The 20,785-nt window shown below is 35.0% G+C and overlaps 1 protein-coding gene across 9 annotated transcripts in view; it reads left to right on the top strand.

The window, feature by feature from the left end:
• CAST (calpastatin) overlaps positions 1-20,505 on the top strand; it is a 121,502-nt gene extending 100,997 nt beyond the window's left edge. For 7 of the 9 annotated variants that reach the window (XM_081288844.1, XM_081288842.1, XM_081288839.1 and 4 more), the window contains 10 exons: positions 1,706-1,807; positions 2,330-2,413; positions 4,533-4,583; positions 4,753-4,824; positions 8,999-9,097; positions 11,324-11,428; positions 12,744-12,836; positions 14,969-15,034; positions 17,370-17,440; positions 18,396-20,505. In XM_081288844.1, the coding sequence (XP_081144970.1) occupies positions 1,706-1,807; positions 2,330-2,413; positions 4,533-4,583; positions 4,753-4,824; positions 8,999-9,097; positions 11,324-11,428; positions 12,744-12,836; positions 14,969-15,034; positions 17,370-17,420 (723 nt within the window). In that variant the 3' untranslated portion in view covers positions 17,421-17,440; positions 18,396-20,505. The remainder of the gene's footprint in view (positions 1-1,705; positions 1,808-2,329; positions 2,414-4,532; positions 4,584-4,752; positions 4,825-8,998; positions 9,098-11,323; positions 11,429-12,743; positions 12,837-14,968; positions 15,035-17,369; positions 17,441-18,395) is intronic. The other 2 variants (XM_081288840.1, XM_081288845.1) reach the window with 2 other exon arrangements.
• Positions 20,506-20,785: the final 280 nt, after the last annotated feature.

The raw sequence follows: 20,785 nt of genomic DNA, 5'->3' as shown, positions 1-20,785 counted from the left end.
TCCTGGATGAGATCTGGGTACTAGTGCAACTCTTAGGAATTAAGTATAATACCAAAGAGTTTAGTTTAGTTTTTTTTTTTTTTTTTTTTTTTTTTTTTCCCCCTCCTGGAAATAAAATCTATTCAACATTCAGCCACAAGGTGGCAGAAAATTACCTTCCTCTTGGTCTTCCTTTCCTCATTGGTGACTTATAGCACACTTTAGCAGGAAAAAGAAAATATTTTTTTGTAATGATGATGATTAAGATATATAAAACAGAAGGACACTTTTTGATAATTTTATTTATTTATTTATTTTGTAGTTGCAGATGTATAGAATGCTTTTATTTCATTTGTTTTATTTTTATGTGGTGCTAAGGATCGAACACAGTGCCTGAATCATGTGTGGCAATGATTCAGTGGCTCTGCCACTGAACTACAGCCCTAGCCCCATTGTTTGGTAATATTAAAATCATTCCTCCAGCTGGATTTGTGGCTCAGTGGTAGAGTGGTAGAGTACCTAGTAGGTGCGAGTTCCTGGGTTCAATCCTCAGAACCACATATAAGTTAATTAATTAACTAATTAATTAATTAAAGGTATTGTGTCCAACTACCTTTATTTTGTTTATCTTTATTTTTTAAAAAATAGATCATCAGTGTGAGGTGAGAGATTTACTCTGAGGGGCTGGAGATATAGCTCAATTGGTAGAGTGCTTGCCTAGAATGCTTCAATTCCCAGCACCACACACACAAAAAAAAGCTTATAGTAAGAATAAATTCTGAGACTATTCAAACCAAAGGCTTCTGTGCCTTTGCTTGACCAAGATCATCAGTTGATATTGCAACTCAGTACCACATGATTGAAATGACAATTCAATGAATGGCACTTATCCCCATTACGTATTAACCATTCTATTTTATAGTCTATATATTAAAAAAATAAGACCTGGCCATAAAATATTCCACTGATTTTTCATAAGTCACCTAATGTACAGATAACAACCCATTGTTTAGAAAAGTCAGAGCTAGTTCTGTCTTTTAACTCAAACATGTGTTCCTCTTTATTTTCCCTTTACATCTTTTATGTTTTGTGTTCATCTTTTCACTTTAAATACCACCATGACCAGAGCTCATGACATCATGTGGGAGCATATTTTATTTTTGATTACTGGACCACAGATGGACAGTTTTCATTGTGCTGCTCAGGTTAATCGGTCACAGCAGGGTCACCTGAACCATCGGTGATCCACAGGAACTGCAGAAGCTACATAGGTACACCTCCGTACCTCCTGGACTGGCCATCTAACTCACAGGAAGTAGAAAAGGAAGTTCTCCTACAGGATTATGAAAATCTTTTCTGTGCAGTCTTTACAATGAACTCCACAGTGACTACTTCTGTCTTCTTTACTGACTTTTCAGTTCCTCTTACTTTCCTTATATTTCTTATTTCTGAACCAAAATTCTGGCTAGATCTTGCAAATTTCTGGCCAATATGTAAGTTCCACACATGTGAGGTTGTATGGAAGAAACTTGTTATAATTTTTAATCTTTTAAGTTTACTAAATATTGATTCTAATTCAATTGATAACTGAAATTGTTACAAAATAATGTGTGCTTCTTATCTAGGCCTGAAATAAGGACTTGCCCTTCTGGATTATTTGATGAGAGTCTGTTTTTAAAGAAAATCACTATCTACCTACTTAACATATCCACCTGTGTTTTTTTAGAAAAGCATGGTGCCAGATGATGCTGTAGAAGCCTTAGCTGGTAGCCTGGGGAAAAGGGAAGCAGATCCAGAAGGTGGAAAACCTGTAGTAGATAAAGTCAAGGTAATAAATAGCAGCTCTGACACATCTAGAAAGAACTGCCAATGATCAAACCCCCAATAAGTTAGTCATTTGGTCTCTTTTAAAAAACAAGTTATTCATAAAACATGTCCAATTGGCTTTCTCGATTACTACGCCTGTTCTGTCAATAAACTAAACTGGAAGAAGCTCCAGTGTTTAACTCCCACAGTGAATGGACAGCATGCACATGTCCAAGCTCTTTGAGTTTCACCTTTGCATTCCCATGGCTGCCTTCCCATTGCTGAGAACTTGTGTGAAGTGGCAGCTGCCTGCTGCTCCTTGCAATTTGCACTCAGCCCGGCAGCCTGTGTGGTGGTGCCTGTACCTGCTAAGCTTGGATGTGGTGTTAGAAATTGGGTTGCTGGAGGAACTCTCCATGTATGATCATATATATACTGGAATATAATGACATTTGTTTACCTCAAATTTAGTCACTCTATCCCAGGTATCCAATGTATAGGAAGAAAATATATTAACTATGCAAATGGTATGATTTTTATTTAGGAGAAAGCCAAAGAAGAAGATCGTGAAAAACTTGGTGAAAAAGAAGAAACTATTCCTCCTGATTATAGGTTAGAGGAGGTCAAGGTAAACAGGCTGGAATATTTTCTTATTTTAATTCATTCTGGATTTCTTAAACATATTGAAGGGATGTGGAATAGACCTGCAATATTAAGATCTTATTTTCTAAAATTTCAAACACTCGCTGTATTCGTCCACAGATATCATGTTAGAAAACCAGAAATGAAGCTAAAATATTTCTAAATGAGACTTCAATCCAGCCTTAAGTGAAAGAAATCTATTGGCACTGCTACCCAAAGTTATCTCCTTTATATACCTGATTTATTATAGTGCAGAAATACAGGAAACCTTAGGCAGATAGTAATACCAGAATGAAGAGCAGATACTTACTATGAGGAAAAATTTGTGACTCTAAGATAAAGTCAAAAAACTGAGAGCCTGTTTGTCATCAAGTAAAGTGATAAAACTGACCCATTTCTTTTATGTTGCAAGAATAGATTACACAGAATAAGCATGAGAGGGAAAGACCCCATTAGGAATGTCATAGATTAAGTGTGGTCACTTAAGCAGAGCAGGTGTATGGACAAATGTCAGCCATCTTTATAACATAACACTACTTAAAAGAAGGTGCAACTAAACTATTAACAATTACAGGAAATTCATCCACATGCACTGCTACGTTTATTCAGCAACTTGGGAGCTATACTGATTGAAAGTTTATTCTAGACACCTTTATTCTGCTGGCTTTCTGCATTTCACAATGCAACTGAAACCGTGGCATTTCTCTTAATTTGAGCTTATTTGTATGTTGCTTTGCAAATTCTTAGAGAGCGTCTTCAGAGCTACATGTCTGTCTCCACAGATAGAAGCCAGTAGAAGCCAGACGGGTGCAGTTAACTTGCTCTGTAGTAGGTGTTAACTTACTGCCTTCACTGAAATTTAGTAGCAGCATTTAAGTGATGAGCTTTCCCTGACCACTCTGTTCAGTGGTGGTTTCATCCTCTTCTGAATTTAGCTCACACATCATTACTTACCTTCTTCTTTATAACGTTTCCAGGTGTTGCCTTGATCTTTTGTTTAAATAATACACCTTTATTCATCCACCTTAATTACATAAGGTCTCTTCAGTGAAAGTCAGCTCCTGAAGGCAGATCTCAAGTTTCCCATTCCAGACACTCGATGATGGGGTGATAGAAGATTTATTCAATTTGAGTGTGGAACAGAAAGGTCCCCAAGGTCAAGGATATCAGTTGGGACATTTATTACCTTTGCAGCTAAGGGATGGCGGATAACAAGCCCCGGTTCTGCTTTCGCTCCTAATGGAAGAAGGGTCAGAAGGTGCAAGTGGACTACAGAGGAAATGGAAAGGGATAAAGGAGTTTGTGTTTTTCATGAGGGAAGCAGATGCTATCTCTAAATCACTGCACCTCACATTTTAAATATAAAAACCAAAACAAATAAAACCACCTTGAACAGTTTTTCAGGAGATATCTTCATATATAACCTTGGGCTTTATTTGTGTGTGCGTGTACATGGATAAATGAGATTTACCATTAATTTATAGATCATCTTTTCCTGAAGAGTCCTAAATGCTCTATCAGTTTTTTCTTATTATACTTGGAGTCATTTAAAGCACGGTATAATTTGAGCCTTAAATTTTAAACACTCACCACTAATCTAAGCTTCCTGAAGTTTGGTTGGGACTTCGTGCTTTTTTTCTAATGTATTCTCAGTGCTTAAGGCCCATTATCAATGCTTGTTTGTTGTATGCATGCTTTATGAAGTTAACCTGAATTTTCCAGGCAACTCCTGCAAAGCCCATCCCCAGGTAGGCAAGGGACTAATTTGTTATTTCCTGTAAATCCCTGTCACAACCCCATACATCACATTACATTGACTGTTCGTGTGTTTTTTCTCCTGTGCCTACTCTCTGGGCCTCTGGGGCCATAAGCCATGTGTAATCAGGTGTGCAAACCCCATGCCTTAGGAATACCTGGTGCATGTGAGCTGACTGTTGGCATGAACTAATTAGAGTGTGTTCTCTAGTGAGAGAATTTGTTTCCTGAAATGTTAACTCTAATTTAATGTGTACAACATTAGGTATATTGATCCCTTGCAATGTGTATAGATTTCATATTTGTGATAAAGTGTGAAATGATTCATTGCCATGTTTCCCCCTGAATAGGATAAAGATGGAAAACCACTCCTGGCTAAAGAGCCCAAGGAACAGCTTCCGGTAAGCAAATCAGTTTTCTTTGAGTATATCTGTCTCCTTTTGGTCCTGATTGATAGTTTGGGAAAGGGAGAGTTTTCCTTTTAGTAAGTTGATCAGTATGCAATAGTGACTGCCTTTTCAAGAGGAGACAGATGTCACTAGTGTTGATCTCATTTCCTGGTTCTTGCAGCCCATGAGCGATGAGTTCCTTCTCAATGCTTTGTCTCAGGACTTCGCTGGTAACCCGGACATTTCCTCTCTTGTAAGTTTGAAACTTCTGGTTTATTTTTGGCAGAAATAAATGGAAACTTGTAACTAGAATCTGACTTGGAAGCTGAGGAAACGATCACAAAATTTATGGTCCTCAACACACTGTAACCATTAAAAATGTATCACACCTGAAACATTATTCTGAACAGTGGATGATTTCAACAGTCTAACTAATTGGACCAATGAGTATTTACTATATTAAGTATATATATGAAAAGAGAGTTTAAATTTGAGTTTCTCTAAAATCACTTCTCAGACCACTTTACCTGTCATTTCTGTAATTTATCATTTTCCAAATTGCCTCCTAAGGAAACTTAGCTCCATATGGAATAGATAGTCTCTCAAAGGGAATGTTGCTGAACAAATTGGACAATGTTGGTAATGTCAAACAGGCTTTTCTACTGTAGGATTTTCATGGCATTTTATATGTGAACATATAAGTCTGTTAGAGTTCCTATTTAAGTAACTTATGTGGCCTGGTATATCTATTTACAGCTAACTCAGTTACTTAAATCACTGAATGTATTGTTAGCAGTCAGTTGAAAAGCAAATTAAGAAGCTCTCTTGTGTGGATGATGACAAAGAAAGCATATCAGTTGGAAAGCAGGAGGAGAAAAAATAAAGATTCCTTGGCATGATCTGAAGTTCTGCAGCTGCTAAAGCAATAAGCCCTTTGAGAAGAGGCCACTAAGCAGTGTGTGCTCCTCACAGTGCCCCTAGGAGAACATCATGACATGCGGTCACCCCATCCCATGACCTTCCTCTCATCATGAGTGTAAGCAGGACACATCACAGACAGGCACCTCCAACCTGGCTGTAAGATATGGGGAAAAGTACAACAGGAACAGTGTCCTGGGGATATGAAATCATCCCATCACAGTAATTCAGAACACATGAGCCAGGTGTGGGAAATGGGCCTTACTTCCTTTCAACATAGTATTATTATTATTATTATTATTATTATTATTATTATTATTATTATTATGACCATAGTAAGGGTTTCTCCCTTCTAGGAATTCAAAGATTTGAAAATTGTAACATTGAATTTATATGACCTCCTCACCCTAAGAAGTTGTATTTGAGATAAAAAATAAAATGGACAAACTAGAAAACTCTTTGGGGAACAGTCCCAAGAACATTGGGGGAAACATACCATATACTGGCTCATAGTAGTCCAATGTACAAGACTACTGTATATATCATGTTCTTTGATCATAATAAAACAGAACAGAAATAGAATATTTAAAATATTCCCCTAAGGTGACAGAAATCAAGTAGTAAATTCAAAATAGATTATCTTTAAAAAAAATCAAGAAGAGCCAGGCATATGGTGTCACATGCCTGTCAATCCCAGAAGCTAGGGAGGCTGTGGCAGGAGGATGGTGAGTTCTAAGCAAGCCTCAGCAATTTAATAATTCCCCAAGCAACTTAGCAAGACCCTGTTGCAAAATAAAATATAAAAAGAGCTGGGTATATAGCTCAGTGATTAAGTACCCTGGGTTCAATCCCCAGTACCAAGAAAAAAAAAAATCAAGAAGACATTACAAATTAAAAGACTTTGCGAAGCAACCAAAGCAGTACTCGTGAGATGTATTTATTGTCATAAATGCCTTTTTCAATAACAGAGAAAGAAAAACTTGATAAACCAAAAGTTTGCTGAATTTTAAATTTAAGTAGCTAAAAGCTATAGTAACATGACCACCCAAAAGACTCACCAACCTAGAAGCAGAGGAAGCAAAGGACTTATAATAACAGATGAAAGCAGCAGCATAAGTGACAGCTTGAAGTGGTTGTTTCTTCTGAAAAAAAAAAAACTAATACATTACAAAACACCAACAAATCAAAAAGAGGAAAATATTGTGCGGGTCTGGGGATGTGGCTCAAGCAGTAGCACGCTCGCCTGGCATGCGTGGGGTGCTGGGTTCAATCCTCAGCACCACATAAAAAATAAAGATATTGTGTCCACCAAAAACTAAAAAAATAAATATTAAAAAATGCTCTCTCTCTCTCTAAAAAAAAAAAAGATTGTGTAAATAGAATGAAATTTTAAAATGAGGACAAGATAACAATCAGCGTTAGAGATCAACCTAATTATTGATAGTTCAAAGCCAATCCCCAGTTGATTTTTATGGATGTCTATAAAGCACTGGCAGGTATAAAAGAAGAAGGTCTTTAAAAAGTATAATCCATTGTGAAAGTAAGAAATCAGGAACAAGTAAAAGTAACAATCAGTACACAAAATTATTAGTAATCACTACATATAACGGTTTTCTAATGAGATAACAAACAAAAATACAAAATAAAACAATTCATAACATTTGAACAATGGAAAACTGAAGAAGAGATTAGACCTGTCCCCCAGCTTACCTCCTGCCAGAGCTCTAGAGATAACTCTTTTACGTGTTTAACACTCAGGTAGTTTTCAGGTGATGAATATGTCATGAAAAAGATAGTGTTATACATGCTTGCTTCTACAGGGATTATGGTCCAAATCTTAAAGCTTCACTGAATATAGCAATATCATCCAAAGGCACTTAAATTTTTAGGTATACAAAGATTACTAGAATGAACTATAATAAGTTTTTAAAGTAGTCACTAGCTTTTATCATAAGTTAAGCATTCATCAGATGTGGTGACTCACACCTGTAATCCTAGTGCCCTGGGAGGCTGAGGCAGGAGGATTGCAAATTCAAGGCCAGCCTCGGCAATCTAGCAAGGCTCTAAGTAACTTAGCAAGACCCTGTCTCAAAATAAAAAAAATTAAAAACATCATTGAACCCAGGGGCACTGAGTCATTCATTTACTCACAGGAAAAGCATAGAGAAACAATCAAGTAATTATGTTCATATAAAAGATATATTTGGAAATTTACATACATTCATGTTTTAATTAAAAACCTAGAAAGGATAGGTAATCCCTTAATGTGTTACACAGTATCTATTTAATTTCAGTAATCATATATTAAATATCAAACTGAATTCATTTCCCTTAAAAACTATGAAAATTTGATTTTATAGTCATTTCTGTATAATTTATGGAGGAATAATGACAGATTAAAAAATAACACATTAAAAAGGTACACTTGTGTATACTTGTAACTATGACTATTTGTATATAACATTTGTAGATGACATTATATATGCTATGAAATAGATTAGATAATAAAACAGGCAACAGATTAGATAATAAAAGTGCTATAAGATGTTAGACTTATGTGAAGAAATAAAAGAATTGAATAGAAAAATAAAGACACAAAAATGGAAAATTATATGTCTAAGACAGTTATCTAAATATCTAAAAGAATGTTTATAATTACTTCAAGTCATTTTATATGTATTAATTTGTTTTTAAAATAGCAATAAGTTACTTTCTGTAACTTGAATTATTCTAAAATATATTTGGAAAGTAAATGTATAAAAATATGGAAAACCAAAGTATGGAAAACTTCTTTTCAGTGTTTTTATGGAAGATTAATACAACTGAACACTAGCATATGTTATACAGTAATCATGTCTCTTATTTATGATTCAGAGAGTAAACATGGCTTAAGTCAGTGAAAGAAAATTAAGAAGTGGACATAAATGACAAATTTAGTATATTGTTTAAAATAAAGTGAGAAGAAATTATTTCAGAAAGTTTCTGGAATAATTATCCAACATTCAGGAAAAATATTAAACTGTAACTTTACACCATATATTGTAATATTGAAGCAACAGTTTTGCATCATATTACATGTATTGTAGTATCAGAAACACACTCATTCATTATTTTTTAGCAGCACAAACTCCTAGCAACTCTGAGAGGGCAATTGGGTGGAATATAGCCAGCACTATAAACACTCACTTCTAAAGCTTAGTTAGATCGTTTGTTGCCAAAAACTTGAAAACATTTGAACAATGTAAGTACAAAGGGAAGTATATAAACAAACTCCAGAACTTTAAGTCATTATTGAACAGTTAATATTTAGAATAATAAATATGACTACAAAATAGAAAATAGTATAAAATAATGCTTTAGAGATGAAATGGAAAAAATTGCTTTTAAGTTGTGTTGCTCTGCATGTATTTGAATCAAGAGAATGAACAGTCATTAGAGCTATCTTCAAAGCCTTGTGGGCATGATTTTATATGTAACATATTACTGACAAAAATTTTTTTTCATAAAAGGAATTTGCAGATGATAAACTTTCTGCTGTCATCTCAGAAGTGGTTTCCCAAACCCCAGCTTCAGCCACCCACCCTGAAAAGCCCCCACCTGACAATTTGGTAAGCAACTTATCTTATTTGGAACACTTATGTATACTTGTAACTATGACTATTTGTATGTAACGCATTGCAGATGACATTATATATGCTATGTATATTATTGGCAGCAGATTAGAAAGTAAAAGGTGCTATAAGATGTTAGACTGATATAAAGAAAAAGAATTGAATAGAAAAATAAAGACACAAAAATGGAAAACTATATGTCTAAAACAGTTTATCTAAATATTCCAAAAGATATTGGAATTAAAATATTCCAAAAACAGCAATAAGAAAGAAAATAGGATACCTGCTCACATCAAATGAAAATAGACAAGATTATTAGATTAGACACTTTCCATTTTAGAAAATCCTCGACTGGCTATATTGGGAGATGGCAGAGAATATCTGTGAAGTGGTTAAATGAAATGACATATGTGAAACCATTTTACTCACAGTCAAGGACCTTAACATGATTGCTGCTTTACCATAATTGCAAGTACAATAATATATATTGTGTATGTATTTTAATTACTCAATTTGAAAAATTCCTTAGCTTTCCTGATAATTGATTTTTTTTTCTTTATGAAGTTTTTTGGCACATGCTATAATTTACTACAGTTTATTTAACCTCAGATTTATTTTATGGAATTTTGCAGCATTTAAGCTTCTCCTGCAAAAAAAAAAAAAAATTACAAATTCACACCAGTAAAAATTTGTCATTTTCATGCATCAATAGTGTTTTAATTGTTTACAAGTTCTGAAGCAAGGCCATAGGTCCAAAGCTGTTCTAGACTTCCTTGATTAACTATCTGTACTATGTTAAATGATACATTATCTACAACACATCAGAAGATAAAGAGTGGCCTCCAGCCAGGTCCCCATCTTCCCTGTTGGGAACAATGCCTCATTTGCTAGAAAGAGATGAAGTCGCTATGGTGAGGTCAGCTCTGCTGCCTTTTCTTTTGATGTAACTTCAAAGCTTACTTAGTGCTGGAGTCTCAGATTCTGATGGATTTTCATCCTGTCTGGTCAGTCTCAGGGCCATCTGAAAATATCCAGAAGCACAGACGACAAAGCCCAGACTGGGCCACTGGGAGTTTCCCCATTAGCAGCTGCAATTCTGGGCTCTAAAGTAGTGTGTGTGTGTGTGTGTGTGTGTGTGTGTGTGTGTGTGTGTGTGTGTTTCCCTAATGGCAGAAGTTCTTGTGTAACAGAATCAGTAATAACTCAAGCTGCTATATGTATTTCAGTTCCTAACACCTATTCAGGCCGGAGGTTATTGAGTCTATTAGGAAACAGTAATCAAAAGCCTTTTGCCTTTCACAATGATGATCCTTCACTTTCCCCATCAGAGTCTAGTTTGACTCCATGTTTTATTTGAAGACATCCCTAAAACTAGGCAAAAAGATTTATTCAAATGAATGTGTTTGGGTATTAGGAGTCAACTAAACCATCATAATTCGCCTGAGTTTTCTTTGCTGGGACATTGGACATTTTCACTTCTATGGGCTTCTTGGTGATTGCACGATTCCCCGATTCCCCACCAGTGCAGAAATTCTCTGAATTCTTTTGAATCCCCTCCTCCCTGCTATGGCAGAGAATCCCTATTCACTCTTGTGATACCAGTTTGTCTCTGGGGTTTTGTGCTCCAGGAAGTAAGTACTGGGATGGAAATGTGTTGTATGGCTTCCCACAATTTGCTGTGGTCATGCTGTACTTCTTGAATGTACTTTCTAGATCTGTTTGTCATGTGTACCCACAACACCAATGAAATACTCATCCTCTTTTGCAAAATCCCACCTGCTAACCATCTGACATCTGTGGATTGTCTTTTTTTAAAAAGTTGTGTTTAATATCTAAATAAAAGGAAAGTGTCTGGTTCATTTACATTTGGACCCTCTAGGGTGAGGGTAACCTCTGAGTCACCTGTTGGGGTGCAGCCCCTGACACTACCACAGAGAATTCCATAATTTGGTGTGTTTTTTTTCCAGAATTCTGGGCAGGGTGGGCTCTGGTCCTCCAACCCAGTCAAATGGGCTCTGGTCCTCCAACCCAGTCAAATGGACACGTATTACTGCTGCCTCTCCCTTTCACTCAGCTTCTGTAACCGTATCTATTCCTGCACCCCACCTAGTTTCTCTTCCAAGAAAACGAGTCCACTCCTGAAAAAATGGGGCTCTTTGGCTGACTTGCCTCTGATACAGTTTGACTAAGCAGTAAATAATTTAGAATTATTTACTTTTTTAGCAGAGAGACAAAGAGCTTGACGATGCCTTGGATAAACTTTCTGATAGTCTCGGGCAAAGGCAGCCTGACCCAGATGAGAACAAACCAATGGAAGATAAAGTGAAGGTAAAAAAAAAATATTCATGTAAGGTTTTTAAAGCATAAGGTTTTTAAACCCATCCTCCACAGAAAAGGAAAAAAAAATACCTCTGATGTTATATTTAGCTGGCCTAAGCGAACAGTTGGCTAATTTGAGTTTCATTGTTTTTTCTGCCCTGTGGTCTATGTGGCATTTCTTTATTTCCTCTTGAAGGATTATGTTTGTCGCACAGACCTAAGACAGTCACATGTCCTATTTGTGAGACCTGACCTTGTAGTGATGTTTCCATTGTTAGACAGTGCAGTTCTGCTTTCTTAATTCTGTTTTCTTCTTTTGCATTACCTTTTCCTGGTTTTACTTGGGAATAAGGACATCATACATATGATATGCATATGTGTGCACTTTTTAATTGAACACATTTTGTGTGCTAGTAGTGGCGAAGTTCATGTATTGGTCAGAGGTTTCCCCCAGCAGCCTTCTCTTGCGTGTATAACTAAATCTGAAATCAAACTCCCAATGAGAGGCCTTGGGCTGAGTTCAGCACTATGAAGAGGGCACAGTTAATTCTATACATTTGATATACTAGGTATAAGCACTTATTTATACTCAGTGCACAATACTTAATCTATTTCAGCTACTTTGAAACTAGCTTAGAACCACAATGTAACTATCTGATCGGCCAAATCAATGTCACAAAGGCAGGGCATTTCTGGCATTTCTGCAATTGTCATTCCATCACGGGAATAGTGTTGTGAACTTAATTTATATTTGGAAAGTGAAATTCTAATAATTCAGAAAAATCAACTCTACTCCACTTGCAGGGAGGGTCCCAGAATCTGTACGGAGCCTAGCAGAGACCCACAGGTGGGGATGCTGGGGCAAGTATGGCTTACACACCAGCAGGTGCTTCCTCACTGCAACACAAGCATCAGATTTTCTACAATTTTCAACTCCTTCAGAGTTGGTTAAAAATAGTCGAAGCTGTAAATATGACCTTCTGACAAGTCAATGTATTTTATTTGAAATTTGAACAAGAAAAAACTTATTTTATGCCCTTGGGTTTTTCTCTCCTAATGTGGCTCCTGAAGATAATTATTTAATCCTTTATTTCAATTTAAAATACAAACAGAAACTTCACAGATATAGGCTGACATATAGAAGCATATGGGTGGACATTTTTTCACCAACTGTTGTCATCCATTTTGTTGTTTTATTGCTTAAAAAATAAACACAGAGCATATGTTTTGCCTCAGAAGAGTAAAACAAATGCTGCATCCTAGAGTGTATTTTTCTAAGTGAAGGAGGAAATGAAGAGTCATTATGTCTGTTCAATGTTTATAGGAAAGAACTAAAGCTGAACACAGAGACAAGCTGGGGGAAAGAGATGACACTATCCCACCTGAATACAGACACCTCCTGGACGATGATGGGCAGGTAAACTGAGGCAAATGGCAAGATTGGGTTTATGCTACAAAGATTTCTAAATTCAAGATAAAATAAAATAAAGGTGAAAATTAAAATAAGTAGAGGTGCACTCTTTTACAATAGCATTAAAAATGCATCATTTCTGAACACTTTTAATGTGTCCCCAGGGGTGACAAGCAGCCTGTCCAGAATTCTGTTAATATTTATTTAAGCCAATAGTATTTGGTATTTATAAGCTGGGCCCTGTGATGTAAACAGAGTTGAATAATGGTCATCATTCACTGATGACCTGTGTGCTCAGCAGTAGCAAAATGCCTGATACTTGGCAGATTCTCAAGATGTGATTAAAAGTGAATGAAAAACTAATGTCTAATTCAACAAGTATGAGGTTCTGTACCTGTAAACCACAGCCACCCTTTAATTCACGTAGAAGGAAACATGAAATGAATGCCTTTGCTATTATTCTCAGAACAATACATCCTGCAGATCTTAGATTTAACCTTGCTTTGATTATTATTAATCACAGCTTCCAATCATGGCATAGTTGGTCTTTTTGTATTGGGTGATTTCCTTTGTAAACCTCCTCAATAACCTATTTCACACTTGGAAACTCCTAATATCTTTTTATGGTAAATGGATTTTATTTTCCTATGTAACCGACTCCAGCTCTGCAGTTGTTTGCATTGTTAAATTTCTCCACATAACACTGACAACAATGTCTTGGTTTTGACTACAAAAGCCAGTCCAAAAATGCTCTGAGTTTTGGTTTCATTTTGTGTGTATGTGTGTGTGTGTGTGTTTTATGTACAGTTTATTTTGTTTGTTTTCATCAATTGTTTTTGTGTATATTTGAGGTTTACATGATGTTATGGGATCCATAAAGATAGGAAAATGGTTACTGTAGTGAAGCAGACTGACATATTGGTTATTATTAATTTATTATTACATTTTTGTGACAAGCAGCTAAAATCTACTTAACAAAAATTTCTTATACAATATAATTTTATAACTTTCTCCTTATAATGTGATTTAGATCTCTAGACTTGTTCATCCTACTTTTTTTCTATTTCATGTTCTTTGACACACATCACACATCTCCCTAATTTCCTGCCCCCTATGCCTGCCCTGCCCATGGTAACCACTGTTCGTTCTCTCTATGTAGTTAAGCTTTTCTATTTTATTTTATTTTTTGGTACCAAGGATTGAACTCAGGGGCACTCAACCACTGAGCCACATCCCCAGCCCTATTTTGTATTTTATTTAGAGACAAGGTCCCACTGAGTTGCTTAGGCTGGCTTTGAACTTGCTATCCTCCTGCCTCAGCCTCCCAAGCTCCTGAGATTACAGGCATGTACCACTGCACCTGACTGCTTTTCTTTTGTTGTAATCTACATGAGATCATTCAATATTTTGCTTTCTGTGCCTGGAATACTTCAATTAGCATTGTCCTCCTGGTGTGTCCATGCTGTGGCAAATGGCAAGCTGTCCTTTTCTAAGGCTTGAATAGTATTTCATTGTGTATATTTGCCATTTTCTTTTTTTATTTATCTAAGTATATTTAGCTTATTTTTATATCTTGGCTATTGTAAATGATACTATAAGGAACATAGGAGTGCAGATACCTTTTTGAGGGCGTTATTTCACCTCCTTTGAGCATATGCTCAGAAGAAGGATTGCTGGGGTATATGATAGTTCTATTTTTAACTCTTTAGTATTCACACTGTTTTCCTTAATAGTTGGACCAATCTACATTCCCATCAATAGTGTATGTACTAAGATTCTCTTTTCTCCACCCCCTTGAGAAAAAATTTGTTATTTCTTGTCTTTTTGATGATGGACAAGTTCCATTTTGATGATCAGAATTAGTTGTGTGAGAGTCACATACCATGGAACTCAGCAGATCATCCATGGGATGCTCACTTCATACCTTATTTTTAATCTTTTAACTTCCTGCCTTAAACACTTCTGTGTACATTCACCATTGTTTTAAAAACTCATGACTAAAACACCTGTTATTAATTAAATTGGGAATTTACAGGCTGCTTGTAAAAATAGTCTAGATTAATTTGATCATAGCCAGGAGTTAGTTGCTAGGTGGATTGATGACAGCAAGTAACCTCATTGCATTTCCTTTGCTTTAGGATAAGAAGGAGGCTTCCAGTTCCAAATCATCCCAAAATGGAGGTGAAGCGAAGGATTCAGAAAAGGTAAATATGAGGCTGTTAAACTAAACATTAGTTTAGCAATTACATGGAAGTGGGATTTATCCCTGGTAGTAATTTAGTTTCTTATTATAAGTCAACTTTTTGTTGCTGTGACCAAATCATCTGACAAGAACAATTTAAAGGAAAGAAAAGTTTATTTTAGGTTTATAGTTTTAGAGGTTCAGTCCACACATGAGAAGGAGAAAGGGGTGTGGGGAGAGAGAAAGAGAGAACAAGGAGCAGAGCAAAATAAAATCCTCAAGAGTACACCCCTAGTGACATACTTCCTCTAGCTGTATCCTTCCTGCCTACAGTTACCTCCCAGTGTCCTAATCCTTTCAAATTCTTAATCTGTCAAATGGGTTCATCTACTGAATAGGTTATAGCTCTTACAATCTAATCATTTCACTTCTGAATGTTCCTATGTTGCATATCATATTTCTAACACATGAGCTTTTTTATTGTTTTGTTGTTGTTGTTCTTTTTTAGATATACATACATAACAGTAGAGCAACACATGAGCTTTTCAGGGAAAACTTTGTAGCTAAACCATAACAGCTATTTACAATAAAAGATTTTTAAGCACTAGCTAGCTCTAGTATTTCTTGCTCAAGAAACTGAATTTTAAAAATATACTTATGCATGTGTGTATGTATATAGGTACATGTGTATACATGATATGCTAAGTAATTTTAGATTTCTGTGTAAAATATATTTAATATTATTATATTACTAAGTAGTAATATATTAATAATATATTAATAATTTCTAAATAATTGGAGCCTTAAATATCAAAATAAATTGTGAATGTTCTTAACACAATTCAAATTTTCTGCCTTTATTTCAATAATACCAGAATATATAATTTATATAAATTTTAGGGCATGAAAATAGTATATAAAATTAGGGGAGATAGTTATTTAGTTTCTATGGTCAAATATATTCATTAGACTGCAACTATTAGGGAGATTAGTACCTAATGAGATTATTAGTTCATGTATTAGTCATGTATCTGTCACTATAGTGAATATCTAAGGCAATTTACATATAAAGAGAAAAGGTTTGTTTTGGCTCATGGCTTTTGGAGATTCAAGCCCATGTTCAGTTTTCCCCCTTGCTTTGGTCTTCTGGTAAGGCACACATCATGGTGGGAACATGTGCCAAAGCAAACTGCTCACTTCATCAGCCAGGAAGCAAAAAGAAAAAAAAAAAAAAGGAAGAAGAAATGGTTTACCACAGTCAGGGCATGCCCCTACTGGTCCAAGGACCTCCCATAAGGCCCCACCTCTTAAAGGTCCATAGCACCCACCAACAGTGCCACCCTGGGGACCAATCCTTTCATACATGGACTTCTGGAGGGCATTCAGCATGCAGACTATATCAGTACATAAGTTTTCATGTTGCTCTAGAAAGTAGAATGAAAGGTAATGAATGGAAGTCATAGTGTCAAAGCCAAGGTTTGGAGTTAGTTGAACATTAATGGACAACTGTTGGGAGCTTCCTATTGTTAAAATAACTCATGTTGTGGTCAGCAATAGACATTGGATTTGACAACTTGTAGGTCTCTTCTAATTCCAAGAATGTATGACTCACATGGTTATAATTATGATCCTCTGATTATAATGGGAAATTAAAGGTACAGTTTTAAAAACTAGACTATTTGCATTAAACTCTTAAGAAAAAGATTATGAAATCTTCCATATTAGATTCTATTAAAGGATACAAGAAACAGGACTCATAATTGACAGTTACTAATACCATTATATCTTAGATGGATTAAGTACTTACTTGCTTACTATTTAATTTTATTTATATTAAGTATTTGATTAGCCCCTTAATGAAAATAGAAAACTTAATAACCCTATATAATGAGTGTATTAGCTAGCCAGTTACAGCCCTAAATATGGGAAAATAATGGATCACTATAGAATGATAAAATACTGCCATCCAAGAAGACCTGTCCATATTTAAAAGTTGCCTACCAAGGGCTTTTCAAAAAACAAGTTTATAGGGTTTGGGTAATAGCTCAGTGGTAGAGCATTTTCGAGTAAGACACTGGGTTACATCTCCAGCACTGCATAAATGAATTCATATAAATATAAAAATGTTTAGAGTGAGAAATTTGGGATCACTTAAAATTATTTTTTCTATTAGAAGATCAAAGGGGGGAATAAGACACAGTGTTCTGGTCAGTTGAAGAAGAGAAACTTAGAACCAACCTATTTTCACATTACCATCATCTTTGATTTGACAAGCCTATTCCTCATAAACCTTCCCTGTTTTTGACACTTAATCCAAAAAAGAAGGAGCTCACTGATGGTTTTGCTCTCCCTTTTAGACAGTGGAGGAAGCTTCCAAGCCAAAAAATGATGAAAGAAAAACAAGTTAAAATTTACACTGTTTGGTAAGGTGAGTGTTCATTGTAAATGAAGACTATTTTGTTTCTTCTGTCAACCTGTGTTATATGGAAAGCATTCAAGTCCACCTCTTAAATATTACTTCATGCTTTTTTTATACTATCATCATGAAATGCACCTTGCACAATTTCAGAGTAATCAGACATTATCTGAGAAATGCAAAATGGGATTATTGTAATATTAGAATGTTTAAAAACATTAGTCTTATGATTAAGATTTTGTTATTAGAGAAGATTCTTAAGTAAATGACTATCTAAAGCCAATTGAACTTCAAAATTCAAATGCTACGACTTCAAGTTGCTGTAGCAAAGCAAAATTAATGTTACAACTTGTAGTGAAATGACCTTGGTTCACACTGCACCAACATATCAATATACATACAGTGTGTGGGTCGGGGGAGTACCCTTTAGAGTCTAGTAGGAATTACAGGGTTTAAGGAACAAAGGCAAAGGAAAAGATTGATTTTTATTTGTCTTAATTTTGGAAAGTAAAGTACTATGTTTGGTTCTAATTTATGATGCCTGAAGATGAAGATAAAATCCAGCAGATGAAGGAATTTCTAAGATCTGTCTTGAGAGATGGGTCCTTGTGGAAATTGTCAGAGTAGGGAGATCTTACCATAAGCCACAATAGTATACCTCTGCTAACTGACCAAAGCCTAGGAGAACTCAAATTGTAGACTAACTCAGGTTCAGTTCTCTCACCACAATCCATTTTTATGGATCCTGTAAAGAGGGGAGGTATAGTGATAAGAAAGAACTGCTGTAAGATTTTTTCCAGAGTCTAATGAAAATTTTCTATGAATGCTCTACTCTCATATTTCCTTAAAATAGGAAATTGCTGCTTCTTGTGTGTTACACAATGCTTTCACTACATAGCATATTTTCTGTGCTTGTGATATGTAAATTGTATCAAAGGGTTCACTGGATTTATCTGAATTTTTCAAGGTATCTACATATAAAAATCTTCAGCTGGTGGATGGTGACTTTTGAAGAATAAAGACTTTGGCAACAGAACATTCTTCTGGGTGGCTTCTAGATAGTGGTATCTGTTAAGTCGTTTGACATCCTAAACAGTGTTTGTTATTCTTTTCCAGAAAGAAAATGAATTTGTCTGATTCACCTGTGTTACTGTACTGAGTGTTGATGAACTTTTAATTTTTTTTAAATTGCCTTCAGTTGGGAGAGAAAGGAAGCTTTATATTTGTAAGAAATATATTTGATAAAATTTCTTAAATACCCCCCCAAAGAAAAATAGAAAGAAAAACCTTGCAGACTTTGCACATTCTACACACAGTGCCTGTAAATCTCATTAGCATTTTCAGTTTGCACTTATTATTATATTTTTTTTAGCATTTGGAAAACAAAGCTTTAAACAAACATTCATCAATGTTCTGATTTCTTATTTACCTCTTTTCTCTTGGGCTTCAGACTGTGTTTGATGTTTCTTTGGGTTAATGTTTGTAGGTCAAACATAAAATATTGTACATTGGGCACATATCTCCTCTTGGGCTGCTAATAATAAATGAATACTATGTAACCTGGACAAACCAGGAAGCACCAATCCTCCTTTTCAGTTTGAACTCTTCATTTCCAGGGGTGAGGACTTCTGCACCTTAAAGTCAGAGAAAACTCACTGAGACTTTAATCAAAAGTCAGCAAAAGATTAAGACACAGGCTAGATGATGTGTAGTAAGCTTCAAGAACAAGAACATTTAATCCTTAGAATATTCATATGGCTTGAATTTTGTTGGTATAGCATGTTATTAAACTGTATTTTCTACTCTCTCTACATAAAGCCTAAACAGCAATTGTTTGCTTAGAGCCATTTACCATGTTAGTCTTTGCACTGTATTGCATCTGGCTTTATGAAAGTTTAGTTTTCTAAATACAAAAATAAAGTTCTGCTTTAAAATAAAAGCAAAAAATACACACACATATGTATATATGTACACTAAAATCTAAAATCTGATTTTCCCCCACAGTAATTCAAGAACTAAACTCTGATGTCCTACAACTTTGAGTGGTTTCCCATATCTTTCTGAATGAATACTTTATGAGCATTGCACTGATATCATTGATGGATTTTGATAAATAATTAATTTCATCTTTATTTCCTGGCAGTGGATGCAGGAAAAGATGTCAGATACATATAATAAAACAGACTTGGAATTTCTTGTTTCTAGAGAGCACAGCCTTCCTTAAAATCAATTTAAAATTTTTGTTAGAACTTCACTAACTTCACTAAACATGAATATAATCTGACCAGTGCTGTCTAATGGGGGTGAGGACAAGTAACAATAACACTGCATATAATGGGCCTTGAATTTGTTAACACTTTCTAAAAGGATTCTCTACAAATCAGGCACATACCTATAGGATTTCAAACCTCACTACTTAAAACAAGTCTCTGTCCCATCAGAGAAGCAGTCATGATTCTACATTCAAACCATTAACAAGAAAAGGAAAAAAACACTTTTCTTGATGAACTTTAACTCCGTACTTAATTCTCCTATTTGGGCAGTATTAGGTATTGCTCTTTTTGTTCATTTTTAAAAAGACTGAAATCTTTGACCACTGACATTTTGTGTGCAAGGATATGGTTGCACTATTACTAATTTCCATGAATATAGAGAGATATTTTTAAATGATATAGAAAGATCCATAGGTTTAAAAATGCCTAGAAAAGTAAGCATTCATTTGAGATGCTTGGAAATATACCTTTTTTATTAGAAATATCTTTAAACTTGAATGTTTGCTAGTAATTCACAATGACTTGAGAAAGAATGGGATCTAAAGCAGTTCTTTTTTAAAAAAAAAAAATCTAGTCAGGAGAAAATTATTGCAAATATCCACTCAGAAGTAAAGAACAGACAAATATTTTTATTACCAAAAAGGTTTCCACACATTGTTGTGGCAATATTGTATCTGTTTAGAAAATCAGTTTTTCCAAAGTAGATCGTTTCCTCAAGTGACCAAAATTGAAAATCAATATTTCTGTGTTTCATTAATCAAGAAATAAAACATCATTAAAGCAAAATATTTTACATTAAAATTGTGGCTTTGTATTATTGTTAGAAGTAAATTAGTCTAGGGAGATATTACCAGTGAGTTTTTAAATTTTTTTAATTCTTAAAACATCAACCATCCAATAGATATAAAATGAAATAGTAAACACATTTATTTCCAAGAGTCACTGTATTCCATAGTGTATTAGAGCAACATATTTTAACATTTTTTCATGACTGTCATATACCTTTATCTTGAAATATGCAATATATTCAAAAAAAGTCATATATTCAAAAATCACATGTAAGTCTCCAAAACCAAATAATACA

Source organism: Spermophilus citellus, assembly GCF_964194105.1.
Source record: "Spermophilus citellus genome assembly, chromosome: 1".
Lineage (NCBI taxonomy): Eukaryota > Metazoa > Chordata > Mammalia > Rodentia > Sciuridae > Spermophilus > Spermophilus citellus.
This window is presented reverse-complemented; position numbering and strand designations above follow the sequence as displayed.